General features: G+C 59.0%; 1 protein-coding gene across 1 annotated transcript in view; it reads left to right on the top strand.

Moving 5' to 3' along the window:
• The window catches only part of COL5A1 (collagen type V alpha 1 chain), a 167,692-nt gene that overhangs the window by 48,201 nt on the left and 96,171 nt on the right, over window positions 1–23,320 (top strand). The window contains 2 exon segments of the mRNA XM_036854371.1: window positions 20,360–20,491; window positions 21,694–21,831. Of these exon segments, the coding sequence (XP_036710266.1) occupies window positions 20,360–20,491; window positions 21,694–21,831 (270 nt within the window).

Here is a 23,320-nt window from a genome sequence, read left to right as displayed (position 1 = left end):
CCTGAGCGGCTTTGGGGTCCTCCCGGGGAGCTACTGTCAAAGGCTTGGGGGTCGCACCAACTGGGATTAAGTTTTTGCCGGTGTAGACCTCTTGCTGGCGGGAGGATCCGGGTAAAGCAGGTGGCTTTGGTGAGATTTAGGACTTATTTGTAAAACGTGGGTACTGGTCGTGTTGCCTCGAGAGGTGCCGGGGGCTCACCTGGGCTCATCTGAGAAGCGCTGTGCTTGGGTACCTGCTCAGCGCCCGGGAGCCTGGGGCGCTGCCGCCGCCCTTGCTCGAGGTCTGAATGCGGAGGTGGGTCCGTGTGCCGAGGCTGGGGTTTGAATTCATGTACCGTGTGGTAGCTTTTCTGCGCTGTTGCCAAATCTTCCTGATTTCTAGTGCCTTTTGTGTGCTGATGGTGTGTCTTTTATCGTAACGATTCAGGAAAAAGCTTTATCTGTCTTTTAAAAAAATAAGGATCCTAAACCAAATCCTGCTTCCTTGATTTTCTGAGCCAGTTTTCCCATGAGCACAAATCTGTTAAGACTCCGGTGCTGTAGGGAAGCACTAGGAAAGTCAGGGCTGGGTTCAAGTCCCAGCTGCCCTGTTTACGTGCTGTGAGATCCTGGGTGACTGCTTAGCCTCTCTGAAATGCTTGTGTGGGTGAGGTGTGTTTAAGGACCACCGAGGCATATGCGTGGCCCACAGCCAGCATTCCGTAGCTGTTACCCACGTTTATGATTAGAGAAGGAAAACAATTTATAATTATCAAAAAGAAATGCAAGAGAAGAACAAATATCGTATATTAACGCATATATGTGGAATCTAGAAAAACGGTACAGATGAACCGGTTTGCAAGGCAGAAATAGAGACACAGATGTAGAGAACACACGTATGGACACCAAGGGGGGAAAGTGGGGTGGAGGGTGGTGGTGGGATGAATTGGGAGATTGGGATTGACATGTATACGCTAATATGTATAAAATAGATAACTAATAAGAACCTGCTGCATAAAAATAAATAAATAAAATTCAAAAAAAAAAAAAAAGAAAAGAAATGGATCTCAGATCGGATAACTCTGGTTTCCTCCTCTGTTTAGCCTCCCAACAAGCTGAGTAGGTCTTGCTCTGTGGCTGAGAGCATGCAGGCGTTTGATTGAATCCGTAGCTCAGAAATATGTTCAGCGTTCTGGGGGGCCCTTCTTCCTGGTCGTGGCTTTCGATTTGAGGGAGAGTGTCTGCCAGGCAGCAGAGATTTTTGTTGACCACAAGCTATTCACGTTCTGAAGGAGGTGATTCCGTAGCCTTGGACTTTCCTGGCTGTTGGATGTGTCCACATCGGAAAATGTGACCTGTGTTTCCTAATGAAGACCAGCGAGCTAGAGGCGGTGATGCCCTCACGGGCCCCAGAGCCTCATTTTTTGCTTTTTTTCCTTCAGAGAGCAAGGATAAAGTTGGGTGGGTTGGCCTCATATCCCCAGCCCCCCTTTGTCTCGTGGTGAGTGAAACAGAATTTTTATAAATAAAAGTGATTTAACTCTTGACTTTCCAGTATATTCCAAATAACGACACTTGGCATTTTTAACCACTTCAGTTTCTGGAGAAGTCTCTTTAGAAGGAGGGGCCAGCGCCATTGAAAACAATTTCCCAGCAGCCACGTTCTTCCCTGGGAAGGATGACTTCCCCTCATTAAAAGCCAATTTGTCCCAAAGCTCTTGGAGGCTCTGGGGGTGCTGGAAGGATTCTGGGTACTTTGGTGGAGGGCCAAGTCGCCGCTGGCACACGCTGGGTTTTGTGATGTGTGCTGTTTCCAAACAGGGATTTACTGAACTCTAGAGAGTCTGTTGGGGCCACTGGGGTTTTTCCTGGGGTGCGCGTGGGCACACAGAGGCCCCCTTTATCCACAGAGAGAGCCGGGGATGGAGACCGTCAAGGCCAAGACAAACACTTCCTGTAGTGCAGTGCCCGGTTTTAGCCAGACTGTACCGTGCCCGGGGCCTCCCTGGTGCCACCGCTGGCCTGGGTGTGTGGCTGGGGCAGGTGGCAGCAGCCCCCGCTCCCTCGGCCTCCCCAGCCCCTGTTTGAGCCTGGCTCTGATGGGGTCACCCCGCTATATGGGGACATTGGACATCCCGTCCTTCCAAAGCCACCCAGGGAGGAAGTGAGGTGCATAGCAAGGTCCCCCAGGCCTTCATGCTCGTCCCTTCTGGCTGATGGCCTGGAGCCCACACTGAACCTGTCCGAGCCCAATGTCCTCATCTGTAAAATGGGTGCGACGGGGCCAATGCTAGGGGTCGTGGGGTGGCCCGATGGAATCTCTGTAAAATGCCTGCACCTGTGAGGACCATAGCGAACCACACCGACCAGAGCCCTGGCAGTCAGAGCGGGTGGCCCACCGTCAACATCCACCTGCATTGACCTGTCAACCATGGTAGCGGCTGTGACCAACGTCCGCTCCCTCTGTGGTGGCACAGGGTCACGAGCTGTCCCTTATCTCACCGTGCCAGTTAGGTGCTGGACCTCCGCCTTAGAGATGAGGGCCCTGAGCCATGCAGGGGGTGGGGCCGCCTGGGCTCACGGGGCCCCCCGCTCCTGTGCCCAGAAACCCAAAGGGAAGGGACTGGCTGTGGTCGTGCTGCCCTGGGCAGGGTGCGTGCTCCCGGCCAGAGCCCCCAGGCGGGGACTGTCCCTCAGGGTGCCGTGGTGCGCTCTGGAAGGGGCTCGGGCTGGCTCCCTGGTCACTGCTTTGCCGCCCACCTCGCTGACCTGGCCAAGCCCCCGTCCTTGCCCACCTGTTTCCAGGTGGAGCGTGTGCCCTACAGGGCTGCCTGAGGACCTGCCTGCGGGGGGCGTCCGCAGTGATATTCCTGGGGAGCTGCGTGTCCTGTGTCCTGTCCCTTCTCCTGGGGTGTACCCGTGCCCTGGGACCAGTGAGCAGCTGGGGGTCCCGGGGCTTCGTCCCACCCCACAAGGGCCCGCCGTCGTGGGAAGTGGAGGGTATTCTTCGGACCCTTATGAAGCGGGGACCTGCGGGCCTCCCTGTGCAGGAGAAAGTCTTGTTTTCACCCCGGGCTTAGGACAAGCTTTGTGTTTTCGGAAACAGACAAGACTGCCAGGAGAGCGAGTGTGTCTGGCAGGAGGGGGAAGTGGCTATATTTTGTCAGTGGCAAACCTGAGTGGGAAGCCAGGCAGGGCCATCAACAGGGCCCTGTGACAACACGCCGCCTGTGTGCTCTGCCCTCCCCGCACCAGAGAGGTTGAGTAACCTACAGAAGGTCACCCAGCAAAACTGCAGCGCAGCGGGGTTGGTCTGTTGTTGCTGAGAGGCGATGACCTGTCCTGATGTCGTGGCGGGTGTGACAGTCACGGCTACCTCTGCATCTCTCTATCCACCTGACCAAGGAAACTGGGACCGTCCCCAGCCAGGGTGCATCCCTGGTGGTCCCGATGGTGCTGGTGGGTGCCTGGCCTTGCTCCAGGCTGCTTGGTTCCCATCGTCTTGCACAGGCCCCGGGGACACTGGAGTCCCCTGGCCTGTGGGGTCTGAAGCCCTGGAACCTTCCAGGAAGAGCCAGCACGAGCTGCTAGCAGGGGCAGTGGCTGCCAGAGCTAGCCTTCCCCGCGTGACTGGTGACCTGCACAACACGCTTCCCTGGGCCAGGCTCTCAAACATGGGACTGAACTGGTGGGCCCCGCACCCGCCCTGGGCTCACCTGCGGTCCTGGAGCCGGCGGGTGTTCCAGATGGAGGGGTCTGGAGGGTGGGACTGGGGGGCAAGCCAGAGCCTGGTGCTTGGCTGGGGGAGGGCGTGTGCTCTGGGTTCTGCAGGGGAAGGACCCTCCTCTTGGGTCCTCGAATGGAGGGGGATGTGGAGGAGACCACCTGCCCTGGGGGACGGGGAGCCGGTGAGTTCTGAGCCAGGAGCCAAGTCTGCTTTTAAGCTGTTGCATGTTTCAAGGGGCAGCAAGACCGAACAGACTACAAACTGGAGCTTTTCTCCGCGGAATCCCCGCGTGCTGGCAGGGAAAGAACGGCATTGCGTTCAAGTAACGGTCCTGCCATCTGTCTGCTCTCCTCGGCCATTTGGAAAGACCCAGTGGTTTACTTAATCCCTGATTCCCTTTTTCCAGGGGCCTGTCTTTTCCACTGACATGGTCTTTCTTGGAATTTAGCTTTCCCGGGGCGGGAAGGGGGCCACGGCCGGGGAGGCGCTTTCCCAGCGATCCACGGAGCCGGCCCGGGATGGCTCTCAGGAGCGCCGACTCACCCTCCTCGACGTGCGGGGTGCCTGGCATCAGGGTCTCGAAGGAGAGGCAGCAGTGAGCTGGTGTCAGAGGCCAAGGCTGTGACCTGTGACCCTTGACTCTGGGAACATCCCATCATTGATCACTTGCCCGGAGCCCCCTGGGGTGCAGGACACTGGTTGATCTAGAGGCTACAGGGCAGACAGACATGCACCTGGGCGACGAGGGGTGTGGTGATGGGTGAGCTGCAGGGCCGGGTAGCATGAGGCCTCCTGTGTCCTGTCGCACCCAGGGACGGTGCTGGAGAAAGCACGCGTCCTGCCGATGGCGTTGAACCTGGTGCTGCTGGGTCTGAGCGTGACCCTCATTTGCACTTTACTCCCTTTCTGTCTGCCTTCCCACGGCTTTGTCAATTTGACGCCAACGGCTCTCTAGAGAGAGGCTGCAGACAACTTCTGGAGTGCGCTTGTCCCTTCCTTGGAAGGTGGTGCATTTGCGGGGCCAGTGGGGCCACTCTGGGTTCACTTTCGTGTCCATTCAGACACAGGTGGGTACGATGGGGATACGGCCAGAGGGCATCTGCGGGCAGTGAGCAGCTCTGCGGGCTTGTCTGGGGGTGTCTCTGCGCCTCCATCCCCACTAGTTGACAGTGTTCACTGGCCAGGTGCCCCTCCCTGGGTCCACGGGTGTTTCTCCAGTTGGCGTTGCCGGGTAGACCGGTGCTGGGAATAGGAGGACCTGGGCTCTCCGGGTGGGAAGCGCGGCTGTATCTGGAAATCGGGCCAGCGCGTTCAAGGTTGATGCCGAGGTCGGCCCGCCGCGCACACAGCCCCCCACGTTCTCAGAGATCAAGACTCAGAGCGAACCATCAAAGACCCCTGACGAATGCTCTGCCCTGGCACGCAGAGCCGCCGTGGAGGGCCCAGCGTCTGCGCGGCAACTATCACAGTCGAGGCCGTGTACTCGCACTTCAGTCGGTGGTGCGGAAGCTCCCAGGGCTAAGTCTTGGGTCCAAGTCCCCGAGGGGGCAGCTCAGCCCCAGCCTTTCCTGCCGCAAACCGCACGTCCTGGGCAGGGCCTGGCAGAGGACCATGCCCACCCTGGTCCCTGCCCTCTCCTTCGCGTCCATCCGTGCATCGCCCGGGAGCCGTGCCCTGCTGCGTCAGGCCACGTGAGGCGGCAGCCCTGCGCCCAGCGAGGCGGACCCTAGGGAAGCAGAGGGGCGTGAGTGAGTCAAGGTCAGAGGCCCCTCTGCTTCAGCTCTGCCCACTTCACAGGGACCTTCCCTGATTCCTGGCAAGAACAGGGATGTTGCAGTCTCCGTGTGTTTCCTGGGACCCCAGAAACAAATGTCTCCAATTTGGTCTCTTAAAGAGACAGGAGTTTATTATTTCCTGGTTCTGGAAGCTGGAAATCTGCAGTCTGAAATGGGTGGGGCAGAGTTCCCACCAGGGGCTCCAGGGGAGGGTCCTTCCTGCTTCTTCCAGCTTGGAGGGCAGTGGGCGTGGCCAGGCCCAGCAGCAGGTGGCATAATCTGGAAGGGTGCTGCCTCGGGTGGCCTGACAGGGCAGGGAAGTGCTCCTGGGGAAGCACAAGCCCAGGTGTCCCTGGCTGTGGCGCGTCACTCCTGTCCCTGCTCTGTGCTCACCGGGCCTCTCCTCTCCTCCCTGCGTCTCTGTTCTGTCTGCCTCTTATAAGGACACAAGTCATTCGATTCGGGGTCTATCTTAATCCAGGCTGATTCTCTCTTTTTTTTTTTTTTGAAACATCTTTATTGGAGTATAATTGCTTTACAATGGTGTGTTAGTTTCTGCTTTATAACAAAGTGAATCAGTTATACATATACATATGTTCCCATATCTCTTCCCTCTTGCATCTCCCTCCCTCCCACCCTTCCTATCCCACCCCTCTAGGTGGTCACAAAGCACCGAGCTGATCTCCCTGTGCTATGCGGCTGCTTCCCACTAGCTATCTATTTAACATTTGGTAGTGTATATATGTCCATGCCACTCTCTCACTTTGTCACAGCTTACCCTTCCCCCTCCCCATATCCTCAAGTCCATTCTCTAGTAGGTCTGTGTCTTTATTCCCATCTTACCACTAGGTTCTTCATGACCTTTATTTTCCCTTAGATTCCATATATATGTGTTAGCATACTGTATTTGTTTTTCTCTTTCTGACTTACTTTGCTCTGTATGACAGACTCTAACTCCATCCACCTCACTACAAATACCTCCATTTCATTTCTTTTTATGGCTGAGTAATATTCCATTGTATGTATGTGCCACATCTTCTTTATCCATTCATCCGATGATGGACACTTAGGTTGCTTCCATGTCCTGGCTATTGTAAATAAAGCTGCAATGAACATTTTGGTACATGACTCTTTTTGAATTATGGTTTTCTCAGGGTATATGCCCAGTAGTGGGTTTGCTGGGTCGTATGGTAGTTCTATTTTTAGTTTTTTACGGAACCTCCATACTGTTCTGCATAGTGGCTGTATCAATTTACATTCCCACTGATTTCTCTTCTTGAGACCCGTCACTTAACTACACCTGTGAAGACGCTGTTTCCCAGTAAGGCCACATTCCCAGGTTCCGGGGATGAGGACTTGGTCCTGGGGTGGGGGGTCCCTATCCAGCCCACTGCCCAGGCCAGCGTGGGGAGGGGCTGCTCCCCATTAATGCCTGCAGGGCACATGCGGGTAATTAAAAGCGCATCTCTGGGCACGCATATTTGCTTGTTTTCAAATCAAGGTTTGTCTCAGGCTGCTGAGTTGTGTCTGCCCAAGGAGGCTGGCGGGTAAGCTCTTGCCGGCTGGAGGGGCTAGGGGGCCAGCGCTGTGCGCGGCTCCCGGCTTGAATGGGCGGCTGACTGACCAGTGAAGGCAGTGGGCAGGGAGTTTGAAGTGCGTTTTTGTCTCCAGTTCGGGTGCAGGAGAGGCTGGGCTGTGGGCAAGCTGGGGCCAGGACTCCGCCTGGGGCAGGTGGTCGGCAGCCTGTGGGCTGGGGAGGGTGTGACCACTTAGCAGAGGCTGGTGGCAGCAGAATGACAGTGAAGGAATCGCATGGTCTCACGTTAAATGTCTCCGCCAAGGGGCTTTCGCCTGGATTCGCTCCTCGGGTGGGCAGTGATTTTCAGGGGGTGGGGTGCTCTCCTGGGTCGTGCCGGGTGTTCATGATCTGTGTTGAGCCCAACAGTGGGTGGGGGACCTCTCTACCTGGGCCCGGCAAGGAGGGGTCCAGAGAGACCCCAGAGCATCAGGCAGGCCCTGCTTTGCCCATGTGCTTCAGGACCTGGCTCCTCCTGCTGCCTGGCCCGAGAGGGCTGCGGGTTTGTTCCATGGAAACTGTGAGCTACAGGCCCATGTCCCAACCCGACAGGCTGGCGCAGTGCTGGAGGCCGGCCTTGTGGCGTCACGCAGCTTACAATGGACTCTCTGATCTGTGGGTCCCCAGGGAGGGTGGTGCCCGGTGACCCGCAGGCCGCAGCGGCTCGAGAGGAGGGCGCTGGGGACGGACTGGGTCGTGTCGGAGGAGGGTCAGGGGTCTATGGCTTTCCCGGAGGGTCGGGCCGTTGCTGCCGAAGCTCGTGGATGCTGAGTCCCGCGGTCCCGCCGGCAGTGGCAGTGGGTGGGATGGGGAGGTGAGGGTAGTGGCCGAGGGGAGCCCACCCACTTGAGCCAGGGAGCTGCCGGCGTAGACGGCTGGAGGGTGAGGGGGTCCTGCCGGTGCATGGCCTCCTTCTTAACCACAGCCAGCCGCTGAAGGCGGCCCTGGCCTCACTTACCGTCCGCAGGGCCTTGGGCAATCCCGGGACTCAGCTTGCTCGCCCTGAAGGTGGGACTGCTGGGCTTGCGGTGACGATGGACGGCCACAGTGCCTGACAAAGCCCTCGGCCCGCCAGCCAGCACTGGGCGTCCCGCTTCTGTCAGTGATGCTGGTGGAGGGCCCCTGGAGGAGGGGGGGGACACAGGTGTCACATGAATTCTCGGGGAGGGAGTTTCTTCTTATGATGGTTCTCATGATAATAATGGATTCTCGCAGCTGTTGTTACCACCCCGTGCTATAGGCGGGCGGATTCCGAGACGGGAGGGGGGCCTGAAGGTCTGCAGGCTCAGCTGGCAGGGAGAGCAGCGGGGATTCGATCCTCACCTGCAAACCCTGGGCGTGGGCTATAGCTGGGCGGCTCTGGGGGTGCAGTGAGACCCCCCTGAGGGGCAGAGGGGAAGGCGGGGAGGGGCTGGCCCCCAGCGCCGTGCCTCCAGGCTGGGAACCCCGTGACCCCTTCCACCGCCTCCGGGAAAAGAGCCTCCGAGATGGGGGTCAGCACATGAGGTTGCTGGGTGCCCCCTTCTCGAGGGTGCTCTGAGGTTGGAGGGGCCGGTGGCAGGGGGACCCGATAACAGTTGTCCGGAGCATTCGTCAGAGGTCTTTGATGGTCTTGATCTCTGAGGACACGGAAAATCCATCTCAGCTCATTTCTGACTGTGCCACCATGGATTTTCCTGGAAGCTCTCAGCACCGGGAAGGTCAGGTGTGTGTGCGGGCTGCGCTGTTTGGTCTCCTTCTCCTGATGAGTCTTCACAGAGCCCAGGGGATGTGCATAGTGTTGGCTCCATAGCACATGTGGGGAACCTGGAGCCCAGAGAGGTAAAGCCACCTGCTCAAGGTCACACAGCAGGGAAGTGCAGGGCTGGATTTCGGGCCCAGGTCTGGAGCATTCCCTGGATCAGATGGGGGCTGCTGGGTCCCCAGTGTCAGACTTCTGTCCCTGTCCCTTTGGGGGTCTCACTCTCCAGCCTGATGGAGCCCCTGTTTGCTCACTCCCCTCTCGGAGGTGACCCTCCAGCCGGCCCCTGGTTCTCAGTCCTTCCTGAGCTCCAAGGACTATGAGTGTCTCCACTCAAAGTGAGCCCCCTCCTTCTGGCCCGTCCCCCCAGGCCTGGCCCTGCTCACTTTCAACCCGGAATCGCAGTTTTCTCTAGTCTGAGCTGCATTTTCCAGGCCCCTCCAGGTGATGTCTATCCAGCTGCGGCCGGTCCAGAGTCTGTCCACAAGCAGGTCTTTCCAAAAGGTCCAGGGAGTGACCAGGCGGCAGCTGGGACTTGAGGGCACTGCAGTGACTCTTGACCCTCGTGGAGGCCTGGAATTCTACAAATCGATTAATATAAATAATTCTGCAGGTTAGTTTCCCTGAGCACACACCACCTTCTCCAGAGCCCAGCCCCACTGCCTGAAGTTAATGCTCCCAGGAGGCTGTGTTTGAGGCCACTTCTCAGGGATTGGGTCATGTAGATTGTCCCCATGAGTCAGCCACACTGTGTCACCCCATCCTTCCCACGTCCAGCAGTGTGTGTTTGCAGTCGAGGTTGCCGGGTCTGGGGCAGAGCCTGGGACCTTGGCCAGGTGTCATGCCGCATGACCTCAGTGCTTGAAGTGAGGCTGGATTATGGCACAGAGTCTGCTCAGAACGGGGGTGCTGGCCTGGAGCGTGTGGGGCAGCCTGAGTGTCTAAAATCAACCCCTTCCCACCACTCCCCTGCCTGGCCTCCCCGCGGGGAAGTGTGTGTTCTGCATGCAGTGAATCCTTCTCATGACTGTGGACCTGCAGAAAGACCTGCGTGGGGTCTGTCACAAACGATGCCAAGTTACTCTCATTGGTTGACAGAATAAGATGCCGCAGAAAGGTCTTTCAGGTTGGGACCGTGTTCTAGAACCAAGGAAGTGAAATTCAGTGAGGGTGAATGTGTATTTCTGCACTTGGGTTCAAAACAAGCAGCTGGCAGGTGCGGGATGGGGAGATGCGGGTGTAGGACACTCCCCTGGAGGAGATGCAGGGGTCTGCACGTGGCAAGCCCGTTAGCGACCATGGGTGTGATGCGGCGTCACAGTGATGCGTTCGGAACAGAGGGTGGGATGATCGAGGGGCTGGACGTGCGCGGCGGAGGCTGAACTAAGACCTGAGGTCTGCGCCTAGAGTGGGGCGGCAGGATGGAGACGGAGCCGGTGCCTGAGGTGGAGCGTCTCGTCCAGGGGTATGGGGCGAGGCAGTGGCAAAGTGAGGACCACGGAACAGGGCGTTCACACATATGAACCTTCAGCATCCACCTCCTCCACCAGGGCCCAGCTCCGAGGCCACTGCCTTCAGGATGCCTTCCTTGACCTCGCCAGGCAGAGGAGGTCACCTGGGCACCTCCTGAGGAATCAATGAGAGCTTGAGATTTGCGGTCAAGGGCACTGATTTATTTGTCTTTGTGTCAATAAGCTTATCATAGAGGTGCTAAAAATGCTGGTTGAAAGGGTGAAAGAATGAATAATCAGAGCTGACTGCCTTCAGAGGGAGAGGGTAGTGAGCCTTTGTCAGGAATCCAGGGCTGATGGTGATGGTGGTGATGGCGGTCATGGTGGTTGTGGTGGAGGTGGTGGTGTTGGTGGTGATGGTGATGTTGTTGGTGATGATGATGGCAATGGTAGTGGTGGTGAAGGTAGTGATGTTAATGATGGGGATGGGAGTGGGAATGGTAATGGTGGTTATGGTGGTGGTGATGGTGGTGATGACAATGTTGGTGATGTTAGTGTTGGTGATGGTGGTGGTGGTCATGGTGGTCAATGGTGGTCCTCGTGGTGATGGTGATAATAGTAATGATGGTGATGATGGTGGTGATGGTGGTGGTCATGATGATGGCAATGATAGTGGTGGTGATGGTAGTGATGTTAATGATGGGGATGGGAGTGATGGTGGTAATAGTGGTGATGGTGGTGATGATGATGGTGATGATGGTGATGGATGGTGGTGGTAATGATGGTGGTGATGATGGTAATAGTGATGGTGGTGGTGATGGTGGTGATGATGGTGGTCATGGTGATGGTTTGGTCATGATGATGGCAATGATAGTGGTGGTGATGGTAGTGATGTAATAGTGGGGATGGGAGTGATGGTGGTAATAGTGGTGATGGTGGTGGTGATGATGGTGATGATGGTGATGGTGGTGGTCATGATGGTGGTGATAATAGTAATGATGGTGGTGATGGTGGTGGTCATGATGATGGCAATGATAGTGGTGGTGATGGTAGTGATGTTAATGATGGGGATGGGAGTGATGGTGGTAATAGTGGTGATGGTGGTGGTGATGGTGGTCGTGGTGGTGATGGTTGTGATGGTGATGATGGTGGTGATGGTGATGATGGTGATGGTGGTGGTGATGATGATGGTGATGGTGGTGGTGATGATGGTGATGGTGGTGATGATGGTGATGGTTGTGATGGTGGTGATAATGGTGATGGTGGTGATGATGGTGATGGTTGTGATGGTGGTGATGGTGGTGATGATGGTGATGGTGGTGATAGTGGTGATGGTTGTGATGGTGGTGATGATGGTGATGGTGGTGATGGTGGTGATGATGGTGGTGGTGATGGTGATGATGATGGTGATGATGGTGGTGATGGTGATGATGGTGAGGGTGATGATATTTGTGATGAGGGTGATGGTGGTGATGGTGATGATGGTGGTGGTGATGGTGATGATGGTGTTGGTGATGGTAATGATGGTGATGGTGGTGGTGGTGATGGTGATGGTGATGATGGTGGTGGTGGTGATAGGATGGTAATGATGATGAAGATGGTGGTGATGGTGATGATGATGGTGGTGGTGATGATGGTGGTGATGGTGCTGGTGGTGATGGTGGTGGTGATGCTGGTGATGGTGGCGATTATGATGATGTTGATGGTGATGGTGGTGATGATGGTGATGGTAGTGGTGATGATGGTGATCATGGTGATGGTGATGTTGACGGTGATGGTGGTGATGATGGTGATGGTGATGATATTGATGGTGATGGTGGTGATGATGGTGATGGTGGTGGTGATGGTAGAAATGGTGGTGGTGATGGCAGGGATGGCAGTTGCCACTTTGTCTAGGCCTCACCAGGTGCCAGGCCCACCAAGCATCCTACGTGTACCATCACGCTTAGTCCTCAGTGAGGTAGATCTTGTTATCTCCTTTGCAAATACACACTCGGAGGCCTGGGGAGATTCAGTGATGTGCTTAAGGCCCCACAGCCGGCAAGGGGCGGAATCCTGCACCCAGGCCACCTGTGGTCACTGCCTCACCCCTTCCTGTGGTGGTGCCCAGGGTCGTGCTCCTTCCTCTGTGGAGCTTATCACGACACATGTGTCCCCGTGCTGTGTGGTCAGTCCAGTGCCCACAGGCTTGCTGCTCTGAAAGTCTGGGGTGGGGGAAGGACGGGACAGCTTCACTCACGTGCTGCCCAGGCTGGGCTGCTCACCTAAATGTCTGGAGTGAAATATCTAGGGCCACGTAGCCAATGGGGAAAGGATGTGAGACCCATGCCCTTTATAGAGTCCAGTGGGCCCGTGAGCCAGCCTGGTCCCTGCCGCTGGCTCTGCTGCCCTGTCCCTTGGTCTGGGGACGAGGTGTCCACTCTCTGAGTTCACTAAGGTGACCCTTTAGTCACTGTGGCTAGTTTCAGGTCTGATGAGGCTGGGACTTGACCATCCCCCCACCATCCCTGCCCCTGGCCCTTTCGTGGAGACTCAGGTGTGGCGCACACCGCCTGCACCAGTGCAGGTGTGAGGAGACACCAGGGGCGGGTGGCGCAGGTGAGAATTGGGTTGGGACCAGTGGTGGCCACATAGTGGGGGGAAGGCCACAGACATGGACCATGGAGGCGGGACCTGGGGGGCAGCAGGAAGTGGCTTCCAACTGCACGGAAATCTTTCTTTAGCACTCACTCACTCACCTGAATGGTGTTGAACTCTTTCTCACACTGTGGGTGCTGCGAAAATCATAGAAAAAGTGACTTAGACCCCCCTGGCTTGGGCCCTTCCCTTTCCATTGTGTGACTTTCGATGAAAAATGTCACAACAAGATGTAAAGTGTGACCTGTTTGGGCCGTGAGAGCTTGAACAGGAAGGGGGACTCGGGAGGTCTTTCATGTGTGAAGTCTCCTGGGACATCAAGAAGGTGGCTCATAGAAGCCCCCTGCCCTGTGTCCCCCAGGCTGGTCCCAGTGTCAGACCCACCAGGCTCCCCTGGGGAGGAAAGCTTTGCAGGGTGGGCAGTGACCACGTGTGCCTGCGTGTCCCCGGCGCCCTGTGCACACGTGTGCCTGCGTGTCCCCGGCGCCCTGTGCGCACGTGTGCCTGCGTGTCCCCGGTGCCCTGTGCGCACGTGTGCCTGCGTGTCCCTGGCGCCCTGTGCGCACGTGTGCCTGCTCTGTGTCACTTGCTGGGAAGTGGACCCAGACTGGGCCGTCCTCACCAGGGCCAGATTTGTGACCGGACCCCTGGCAGCCGAAGGTCGATGCTTCCTTCTTGTTTTTGCTCTGTAGACTGCACGCTCCTCCCCCAGCCTGGGACAAGAAGTATCCGTCCGTCCGTCCTCTCAAAAGACCGTGTGTCTCCATTTACGAGTGTGACGTGCTCTGGCTAAAATCAGCTGCAAAATCCACAGGAAAAGCCAAGTGCGCAGTGGGAGCCCCTCGGGGCCGGTTCGGGTTGGACAGGGAGGGGCCCGTGGTGCGGGGCAGTCCCTGCAGGGCTGGCTTCCCCAGGGGACCCACGGCTTTTTGTTGGAAGGAGGCATGCAGGATTAAATAGCACTGGAGAGAGGAAATGAAAAGCCGGGCGTGTGATTGGAGGGAACAGCGGCACAGACACTCCAGGCTGGGAAGCACAGGGCGAGGGCCTCCCTCATCTGGGCAAAGATGTTTTCCGAGTCCACAGCCCTCAGGGTTGCAAAGCTCTCCAGCGAAAACTTTGCAATTTCCTCAGCTCATAGCAGGAGCGCAGCTTGGATAAAATCTCATTATGGGAAAAGGCAGAACTGATTCCCTCAGCAAAGTGCCCGGCTCAGCCAAGGCCACCTGTGTCCTGTGTGTCTCGATGGCGGGGGCCTCGCGGGCCGCCCGGCCTGTCCTCGGCAGGAAGATGGACAGCCACTGGCCACCCCGGGCGTCGGGGCTGTGTGGGGAGTGGAATGGCCGTGGTGACCGCCGGGCTGGTGCAGAAGCTTTACTGACCTGGTGGGGCAGAAATAAGGCGCGCAAAACGAGAAAGCCCTGGGCATCATCGGAGCGAGGGATGCAGTGAAAGCAGCGCGCCTGCTTCTCTGGGCAGGTGACGTGGGCCACCGCAGGGCAGGCTGCGTGGGGCGCCGAGTCTGGGGCCGGCTCAGAGCTAACCTGAGCGGTTACAGGGCGTGGCCTGCATTGGAGATGTGGAGTCTGGTGTCAGGAGCATCCACGAGGCGGGTGGGGTGGGGACCTGCCCCACAGAGGGCTGCCTGGACGAGGTGATGGTGTTGTTTATGGGAGCTGGAAGCGCAGGTTGACGTGTGTGCGGGACATAACACTCGGCTCCAGGGAGCCCCCACTCCGTGCCCTTGCGAGAGTGACCACCCCCTGAGCCTCAGTGGGTGCATCTGTGACATGGGGATGAGAGGGAGGAAACGAGGTCCAGCTCCCTCGTGGAGGGGCCGGGGGGCGGTGGGCTGGAAAGGGGAAAGGCAGAGGCTTGCGGTGGGCAGTGGGTGCCCGGAAAGCCATCCCGTCGGGTGGCAGGTGGGGCGGGGTGGGCGCATGCAGCCCCGGGCCCTGGGCTGCTGCTAAAGGAGGAGACGGAGCCCCAGCCGCCGGGTGTCCCCCCAGCGCTCTCCGTAGGTCCGCTGCCCGCTCTGGGCTGGGCCGTATGTGACTTGTGGGTCCTGTCGTCTGTGGGAGCCAGGAGGCCCACCGTCAGGGGCTGGAGCGGGGCACGTGCCCCTGCGGGTCGCAGCGAGAAATGCTGCTGTCGGGGGCTTGTAGGTGTGGGAGGAGCAGGGCGGGTGGTAATCGGTCAGCAGCTTCCCATGCAGGGTCCACACCCACTGCTCCAGGCTCTGCGGGGCTCAGAGGGCAAGGCTCCGGGCAGGGAGGGGCGAAGCGGGGGAGAAGTGAGCCTGGGCAGGCGACCGTGCAGGGGGGTCGCGGCCTCACCCGTATCACGGTGGGGATTTCGGGGAGCAGAGATAGCACGGTGGGGACCCTCGGTGAGCGCTCGCTGCATCATGGATGAGGGGGCCAAGGCCCTGGTCAAGTGTAAGACAGCACGGATGCTGCGGGGTGAGGAAATACACGGCGGGACCTTCCTGGTTCTGGAAAGTTCTTCCACCCCACGGCCTCCGTTTCCCCATCTGTAAAGTGGCGGTTGCAGTGGGGCTCAGGAGAGATGCATGGGGGACGCCCAGCAGTGGCCAGGCACACTTTGGACCCCCGCCATGGCGTCACAGTTCCCCGGACTCGGAGCCCTTGGGGCTGATCTGCTGTTGAGGCTGGCGGGACCCACCCCCACTGACGTCAGATTCCATCTGTAAAATGAGACAGTTTTACTACATCGGGGATTTTGACTTTCTAAGGAAACCTGTAAACCCTTTCTTAACTAACATTCCTCTGGGGCAGCCTGATGTGTAAAACCTGCTAGGACCCCAGGCCCCTCCATGGAACCCCTTTTGAGAAGCCCTGGCCAGGCCAAGCTCCAGGTCCCCACGTCCCGAGGGACCTGCGAGGGGCAGGGAGGCAGGAGGCAGGACGTCCCAGGAGGTCGGCGAGGGCCGGCACGGCGAGCGGGGGCCAGCCGGCTGATGCTCGCTGGGCTCCGGCATCTCCCCCCGGCAGCCGCTGGGAAGGCTCTGCCAGGGCAGGGGCTCCGTGATGGGCCTCTGGGTCTGGAGTTTGGAGCTTGGTTTCCCCTCCCACGAGGTATCGTGAAAATGCTCTCAAAACACAGTCATCAAGCTGTGATCATTCGTCGCATGTCTGAAGGGCAACGAGCACCCGCTTAGGGCAGCCGGGGGGCGGGCAGCCAGGGGGCACGACGTCTCCAAGTTGCTGGGTGGTGCTGCCGGAAGCCCTGTGTTGAGAAGGATTCTGAGTTGCCTCTGGTCTCAACAAGACAGAGCACAGCAGGAGACGAGGTCTCTGGGAGGGGCATGCGAGGTGTTCAGTGTCCCCAACCTAAAGCGCAAGCTCGAATAATGGCACTTCTGGCTTCCAGCCTCTCTCAATGGCAGGGCCTATTTTGATTTTCCAAACTTCTGGCAGAGCCCTCCTCCTGGACCACCCGAGGGTGGAGGAGGGCAGGGGAGCCCCAGGTTTCCTTTGGCTAAATGGGGAGCCCAGGGGCTGCGTCCTGTCTGGGGTCGCCGGCCACCAGGACAGTCGCCCACATGCCCCCTTGCTGCAGAGAGAAATTGGTTGGCTCTGATCGGATGCTCCAGAAGGGGCAGAGGAGTTCCTGAGGCCTCACTGGGGACGGAAGGAGGGGTACTCTCGGGGTGCGGGGTGGTGGCAGCCTTTGACACAAGTGTAAGATCAGAGCTTGTCTGAAGACTGAAGGGGCCACTCTCGGGCCTGGTTGCCCCTCGCAATGACCAGAGCCTTAAGGATCCCAAATCCCAGGCCCTGCCCCCGAGCCCTTGAGGGCAGAGAGTCTGAGGGGCCCGGGTTCCTCGGGAGCCCCCGCTGGGTGTGGGGCAGGGGGGAGACAGGACTTCCCTCTGCCCTGGATGCCTCAGGGTATTTATGGGGTGTTAAGGTCATGGCTTTCAGGGCGTGCTTGAGTGTGGTGCCCCCAGGACACCTCATCCAGGGCCGCCCAGTGTCCCCGTGGCACCCCAAGGGCTGCCTGTGCCCCCAGCACCCCATCGGTGCTTTGCCTGCCTCTAGTCAGAACCGTTGACCAGCCACCCCAGGTGAGAGCGGTCAGAACCCCCGAGGGGGGCCGAGGTCCTCCCTAGCTTTGTGCAGACCTGGTGTTTCCCGTGAGGCCAGGGAGGGGTTTCCTTGGCTTGTGCAAGGTGGGTTTGGCAGCTGTTCCCTGAGTCCCAGCTCCTCCTCCCGGTCCTCAGTGGGGTCTGCTGCGGGGGGCTGGAGGCAGCATCCTGAAGCCCCCTCCCCACGCTGCCCTGCCCTCGGGAGGTGGCACCGCTGGGTGGTTTGGGGGCAGGGGAGCCACCTGCTTCGTCTGGGAGCCTAGAGGCAGAGCCAGTGCCACATCTGTCACCCCAGGGTCCTGCCCCAAAGCTCCTGTCCCTGATGGGGTGCCCGGGGATGTGAGCCCCCTCCCTGTTGCAGGAAGAGGTAGGGGGTGGGCTGGAGGGAGCTCTGGATGAGGATCCGGGTGCAGAGCTTCTGGGGGGCTTCGCACCCATGCCTCAGTTTCCCCTTCTCCGTAGTGGGTGGGGGACAGTAGACCCCTGCCTTCTGAGGGACACGCCCACAGAACAAACAGGCATGTTTTTTGGTGTGAAAACCCACTTGAGGTTTGGCGGGAAAGATGGTTTTCAACATGTACGGGCGTTTGCAGGGGAGGGTGGGTGCCGGAAATGAAGGGGGCTTTCTGCCGGCAGGGCCCTCGACTGATCACGTGGTCACTGCTGCAATCTGGGGCGTGGGTGGGCAGGCGGGGAACCAGGCCTGGCCGGGGGCCGGGTCAGCAGGCACATTCCAGAGCCTGGGCTGAGTGGTGGGAGGCACCTCCGCTCCGGCTGGGCCTGTTCGTGGGAGCGGATGCCCGCGCCCTTGGCCTTGCTCATCGCCCTGTGCGGGGCCTGCGAGGCGTGGCGCTGGGCCGGACACCTTGTGATACAGGGACACAGAGATGCACCGGCCGCGCCCGCCCCCCGGGGACCTGGGCTTTCCAGGGAGGCAGGCCCTTCGCCAGACCACTGTGACGAGTGTGCTGACTGCTTCTTCGAGGGGGCGCCCCCCGCCCCTGCCCGGGGTCACAGCTGCCCCCCCAAATGCCCCGAGCCTATTCTTTTTTCCAGTAACTGCATTTGGAGAACATATATTCAGATATTGAGCTGCCAGTCACAGGGAGAAATACTTTATTTGAATTGGATGAAATTTGAACTAGAAGTCATGTTGTTTAATTAAAATGTGTGGTTTTGATTCACTGTGCCTGTCGTATGGTTCCTGTCTGCTGGAGAGTTTAAAACGTGGGCCAGGGGCCTCTGACGTCCAAAGGGATGGAGAGGGGGTGGCTGAGAGAGGGGGGGGGCGCGGGGGGGGGAGTGTTGAGGTGTGGGCGGGTGGCGCCCCCCTCCTGCTCCGCCCCCATGACAGCCCCACGTGCTGTTACGGGCCCAGGGCTGTGGCAGTGGCAGGCTGCCCACCCTGCACGCCCACTCCTCCCAGTGGCAGGAAGGCAGAGGGGCTGCAGACCGAGCCCCTGGGGGACTGCGGCCAGGCTGCGGTCGGAGACGCTGACGGTGAGGGTCCATCTGTGTGCCGGAGACAGAGCTGGACGTCGGGGTGGGAGGGCCACGCTCCACTCCTCCGAGCCCCCTGCGTGGAGACGGGCTGCCGGGGGTAGTTCCGAGTCCTCGCTCGTCACGGGGCGGTTTCAAACCCGGGTTGGGAGGCCGCGTATTTGGAACTGTGCCTCAGGGATCGGGTAGGAATGGGCCTTTGCTGGACTCCAGGACTGTCACCCCATCTCTAGGTCAGGTTACCCGTAGAGCCTTTGGGAAGCCAAGGAGGGCGAGGGTCCTGTCCCCAGAGCTGTGCACACGGCCGGCACCTTGCTTCACAGATCCCAGAGGCCATCCGTGGACCCGCGCTTAGTGACTTTGGGTGACACATCACCCCAGCCCTGCCATGGTCCGGCGATGAGAGGCCACATCTGGCCCCTGCCTGGGGGCCCATATCTCTCTCTTCCTGGGGTCTGGCACAGAGAAGGGCCTCACGAACCTTCCCCAAATGACTGGAAGGGAGGGTGCGGCTTCCTTGCCTGGGCCTGTGGTTCTGACGTGTGCAGGTGGGCACCGTGTTCTTGCGCCGCCCGTGGCCCTCCCCTTCGGGAGTGGTGCGTGCCTTTTGCTGGATCGCGGCGGAGCAGAGGCTCAGGGGCAGGGGCGGCCTCAGGCTTCTGGCCAGAAAGGGGCAGTGGGGCTGGTGGAGGAATCGGTGAAAATCTGATGAATACACAGTCTGATGGGGTCTTATCCGTGGGGCACAGGGCAAGCCCAAGGTGTTAGGAAAGGTGTGGGCACCACTAGGCAGTGGTTTCTGGGCCATGGGTGCATCTGCCATGTGTGATGCAGTAGCTTGCACTTAGTAGGTGCTCAATAATGGCTATTGAATGAGTGGATGGGTGGATGGAGAGAAGGATGGATGATCCATGCATGGATGGGTGAATGGATGGATGGATGAATGGGTGGATGGATGGATGGATGGGTAGGTGAATGGATGGATGGATGGATGGATGGATGGGTGGGTGGATGGATGGATGGATGGATGGATGGATGGATGGGTGGGTGGATGGATGGATGGATGGATGGATGGGTGGGTGAATGGATGGATGGATGGATGGATGGATGGGTGGACGGATGGATGAGTGGATGGATAGATGGATGGATGGATGATCCATGCATGGATGGGTGGGTGAATGGATGGATGGATGGATGGATGGATGGGTAGGTGAATGGATGGATGGATGGATGGATGGATGGGTGGGTGGATGGATGGATGGATGGATGGATGGATGGATGGGTAGGTGAATGGATGGATGGATGGATGGATGGATGGGTGGGTGGATGGATGGATGGATGGGTGGGTGAATGGATGGATGGATGGATGGATGGGTGGATGGATGGATGGATGGATGGGTGGGTGAATGGATGGATGAATCGATGGGTGGGTGGATGGATGGATGGATCGATGGGTGGGTGAATGGATGGATGGGTGGATGGGTGGGTGGGTGGGTGGTGGATGGGTGGGTGGATGGGTGGGTGGATGGATGGATGGGTGGCTGGGTGGATGGATGGGTGGGTGGATGGATGGATCGATGGGCAGATGGATGGGTGGATGGGTGGGTGATGATGGATGGATGGCTGGCTGGCTGCCTGGCTGGATGGGTGGGTGGACGGCTGGGTGGACAGATGGATGGAAGGATGGATGGATGGATCAGTAATGCGTGGGTGGCCAGGTCGCTTGAATGGCTCTTGGAGGTGGCAGCTTCCCCAGAGGAGGTCTGGCCCTGAGGACAAGCTCTCAGGCGTCAGGCAATTCTCCTGGGTCCCCACGTGGGTGCCGTCTGTGCTGCCTGTTCAGGGCTTTCGTCCTTTTCCAGGGAGACATCCAGCAGCTACTCTTCGTCTCGGACCACCGGGCAGCTTACGATTACTGCGAGCACTACAGCCCTGACTGTGACACTGCGGTCCCCGACAAGCCCCAGTCTCAGGACCCCAATCCAGATGAATATGTGAGTCCTGGTGGGAGCCGCGGGCAGGCTGTCTGGGGGTGGTGGGCGTGGAGGGACACAGAAGCTGTGGGACTCCCGTTTTAAGTAAACCCACTGGGTGAGACTATATTTGATCCCCGGGGCAAGGTGGACTCCTGACTCACTTTACGAAGGGTTCTGTGCTCCCAAAGCAATTGAGTCAAAACGGATGTTGGTAAAGAATCTTTCACGCAAGTTTCTGGGTGAAGAGAGCCATGCGCCCTCTGGATCAACACCTGGGTGGGGTGCTGTGAGCGGAAACGCCACAGGTGCCCCCGGCGGGCTGTCTGGAGCTTGCCAAATAGGAGGGGCTCAGGGCTGTCGGAGCAGAATGATGGTCCTCTGACCCCTAGGGCGGCAGCGACTCTGAGGGGCAGCCTCGGCCCGAGAGTTTCAGGAGCATGTCCAACGCCTCTGTCCTCTGACCGTGACCCGTGTGTCTGTGGGTCAACCTTTCCCATCCACCCGCCCTCACGCCCCAGCAGCACCTCGGTTAATTTGATTTGCAATTCTTTGTACCATTTCCAAATGAAAATCCTCTCCCAGCCCCTGCGCAGATTGGACGACTGTTTCTTTTAAGTAAAATTCAATCTTGCTCTTTTTCTCTGAGCTTCCCTTCTTTCACGAGCAGTCAGAAGAGAAGGAGGGGGGCGGCCCATGAAGCTGTGGGGTCCGGGGCTAGGCATGTCTTTCACACCCCGAGAACAGGGTGGACGGTGCTCCCAGCTGGGTTCCTGCAGCCGAGGCCTCCTGGCCACGCCTTACCCTCCCAATGCCCGATACAGAAATGGGTCTGAGGGTGAGACCATCTCAGTCACTGTGAAGTCCCTCCCGTGAGGCCTGGGCCTTCGGTGAAGGTCGGGGAGGGCCCTTGGTTTGGCTGGTTGTCCTGGCCCTCAGGTGCCAAAGGGTCAGGACATTTGGACCTCTTAGGGCTCATCTCTCTTTGAAGGCCACCGGGGGTCCCCGTTTCCTTCCCTGGACTCCTCATGGGGCTGGCTCTGCTCCCCCAGGGGATGGAGGGGGAGGACTCCCTTCAGGGCCCACGGGGTTGGTGCCTGGAGCTGGGCACGGCTTTTTGGGGTCCGATCTTCCCAGTTGAGCCCACGAGGGAGGGAGATGGCAGGCTGGCATCTCGGGGTGGGGGGCCCACGCCCTCCTCACGTGGCCCTGTTTGCTCTCAGTACCCGGAAGGAGAGGGTGAAGGAGACGCCTATTACTACGAGTACCCCTACTACGAGGACACGGACGACGCGGGCAAGGAGCCCACCCCCACCAAGACACCAGTGGAAGCTGCTCGAGAGACCACGGAGGTGGCCGAGGTCTGGCTGGGTGGCGGCTGGTCCCTGGAGGCCGTGGTTGGTGGGGGGGGGGGGGGGGCCGTGGCGAGCATGGGGGCCGTTTGGAGATGCGTGGAGAGCAGGGCCGGTGGGCGGGAGCTTGGCAGGGAAATGGAGGACCAGGGACCGTATATGCTTTGTCCTCACGGGGAGTGTGGGGCAGAGGGCTTTCTGTGGTGCAGGGGACACCCCTGTGATGGAATCCAGTCCCCTCCCCAACGGGTGGCCGGGACACTGGCCTGTATGGCTCTTAAGAGTCTGGAATGTTCGCTTACTTTTTTTGTTTTGGTCGCCATGTGGCTTGCGGGATCTTAGTTCCCCAACCAGGGACTGAACCCAGGCCCTCGGCAGTGAGAACGTGGAGTCCTGACCACTGGACCGCCAGGGAATTCCCTGTTCTCTTACTTTTTAAAAGAAATTTGAGATACAGTTCACTCTGTCCAAGCGCGTGATTGCGGGGTTTCGTCGTGCATAGCACTCCCCCGGGCTGGGCTGTCGCCCCCTTTCCAAGGGGGCCCCGGTGCCCCGATCCACAGGGGCCGGTTGGCTGATGGGTCAGCCTCCCTCTCACGCCGCAGAGGAAACCCCCGACCCGGTCCTCGCTGCGCCGGCCGCCCCCCCCAACCCTGCGTGTCTCTGCCCGGCTCCCAGGAGCTGACCCAGCCCCCCACGGAAGCCCCTCCGGTGCCCGACACCAGCGAGGGGGCCGGGAAGGAGGAGGACCCCGGCATCAGTGACTACGACTACGTGCCCAGCGAGGACTACTACACCCCACCCCCTTACGAGGACCTCAACTACGGCGAAGGCATCGAGAGCCCTGACGAGAACCCCCGACCGGGGGCGCCGGGCCGAAGTTCCCACCAGCACGGTCCTCACCGCCAATGCCTCTAACGTAATTGCCTTCCCGGCGAGTGGGCTTGGTCCGGGGGAGGGGGCCGGACCCCGGGCTCTTCCTTCTCTACTCCTCACCTTGCTGTCCTGGGGCAGCTACCCTCCCCCTGCCCACCACACCTGGCCCTGCCGCCCTTTGCAGCCAGGCCGTTTTAAATGATCGCCGAGGATGCCCGCTGAGTTTGCAGTCACCGACTTGCTGGGTGGATCTCAGCGTTGTCAGTTTTTCATTGGCAAAATGGGTGGAATGAGCCCCGCCCTCCAGGTCTCTTGGGGTTCGGTGGAGATGGAAGAGGACATGCGTGTTTACAGGCAGTGTTCCTGTCTGTGGCCCGGGTGGGGGCAGGCCAGACAGGTATATGAGCTGGGGGTCTGGACGAGCAGACCAGACGTGAGGCCGGGTAGGACCATGGGCTTTCCCATCACACAGACCGGACTTGAAATCTCTGCCAGTGACCTTGGAAAGTGATATCCCCTGTCTCAAAATCAGTGATCTCATTTACAACCTGACACCAGTGTTGCCCGCCTCTTGAGGTTCTTGCCACGTCTTCGGATTGGAGAGGAGTTGAGCTCAGCCCAT

The sequence above is a fragment of the Balaenoptera musculus genome, chromosome 6 (genome assembly GCF_009873245.2).
Source record: "Balaenoptera musculus isolate JJ_BM4_2016_0621 chromosome 6, mBalMus1.pri.v3, whole genome shotgun sequence".
In the NCBI taxonomy this organism is placed as follows: domain Eukaryota; kingdom Metazoa; phylum Chordata; class Mammalia; order Artiodactyla; family Balaenopteridae; genus Balaenoptera; species Balaenoptera musculus.
Note: the sequence above shows the minus strand (reverse complement) of the source record. Positions and strands in the feature narration are given on the sequence as shown.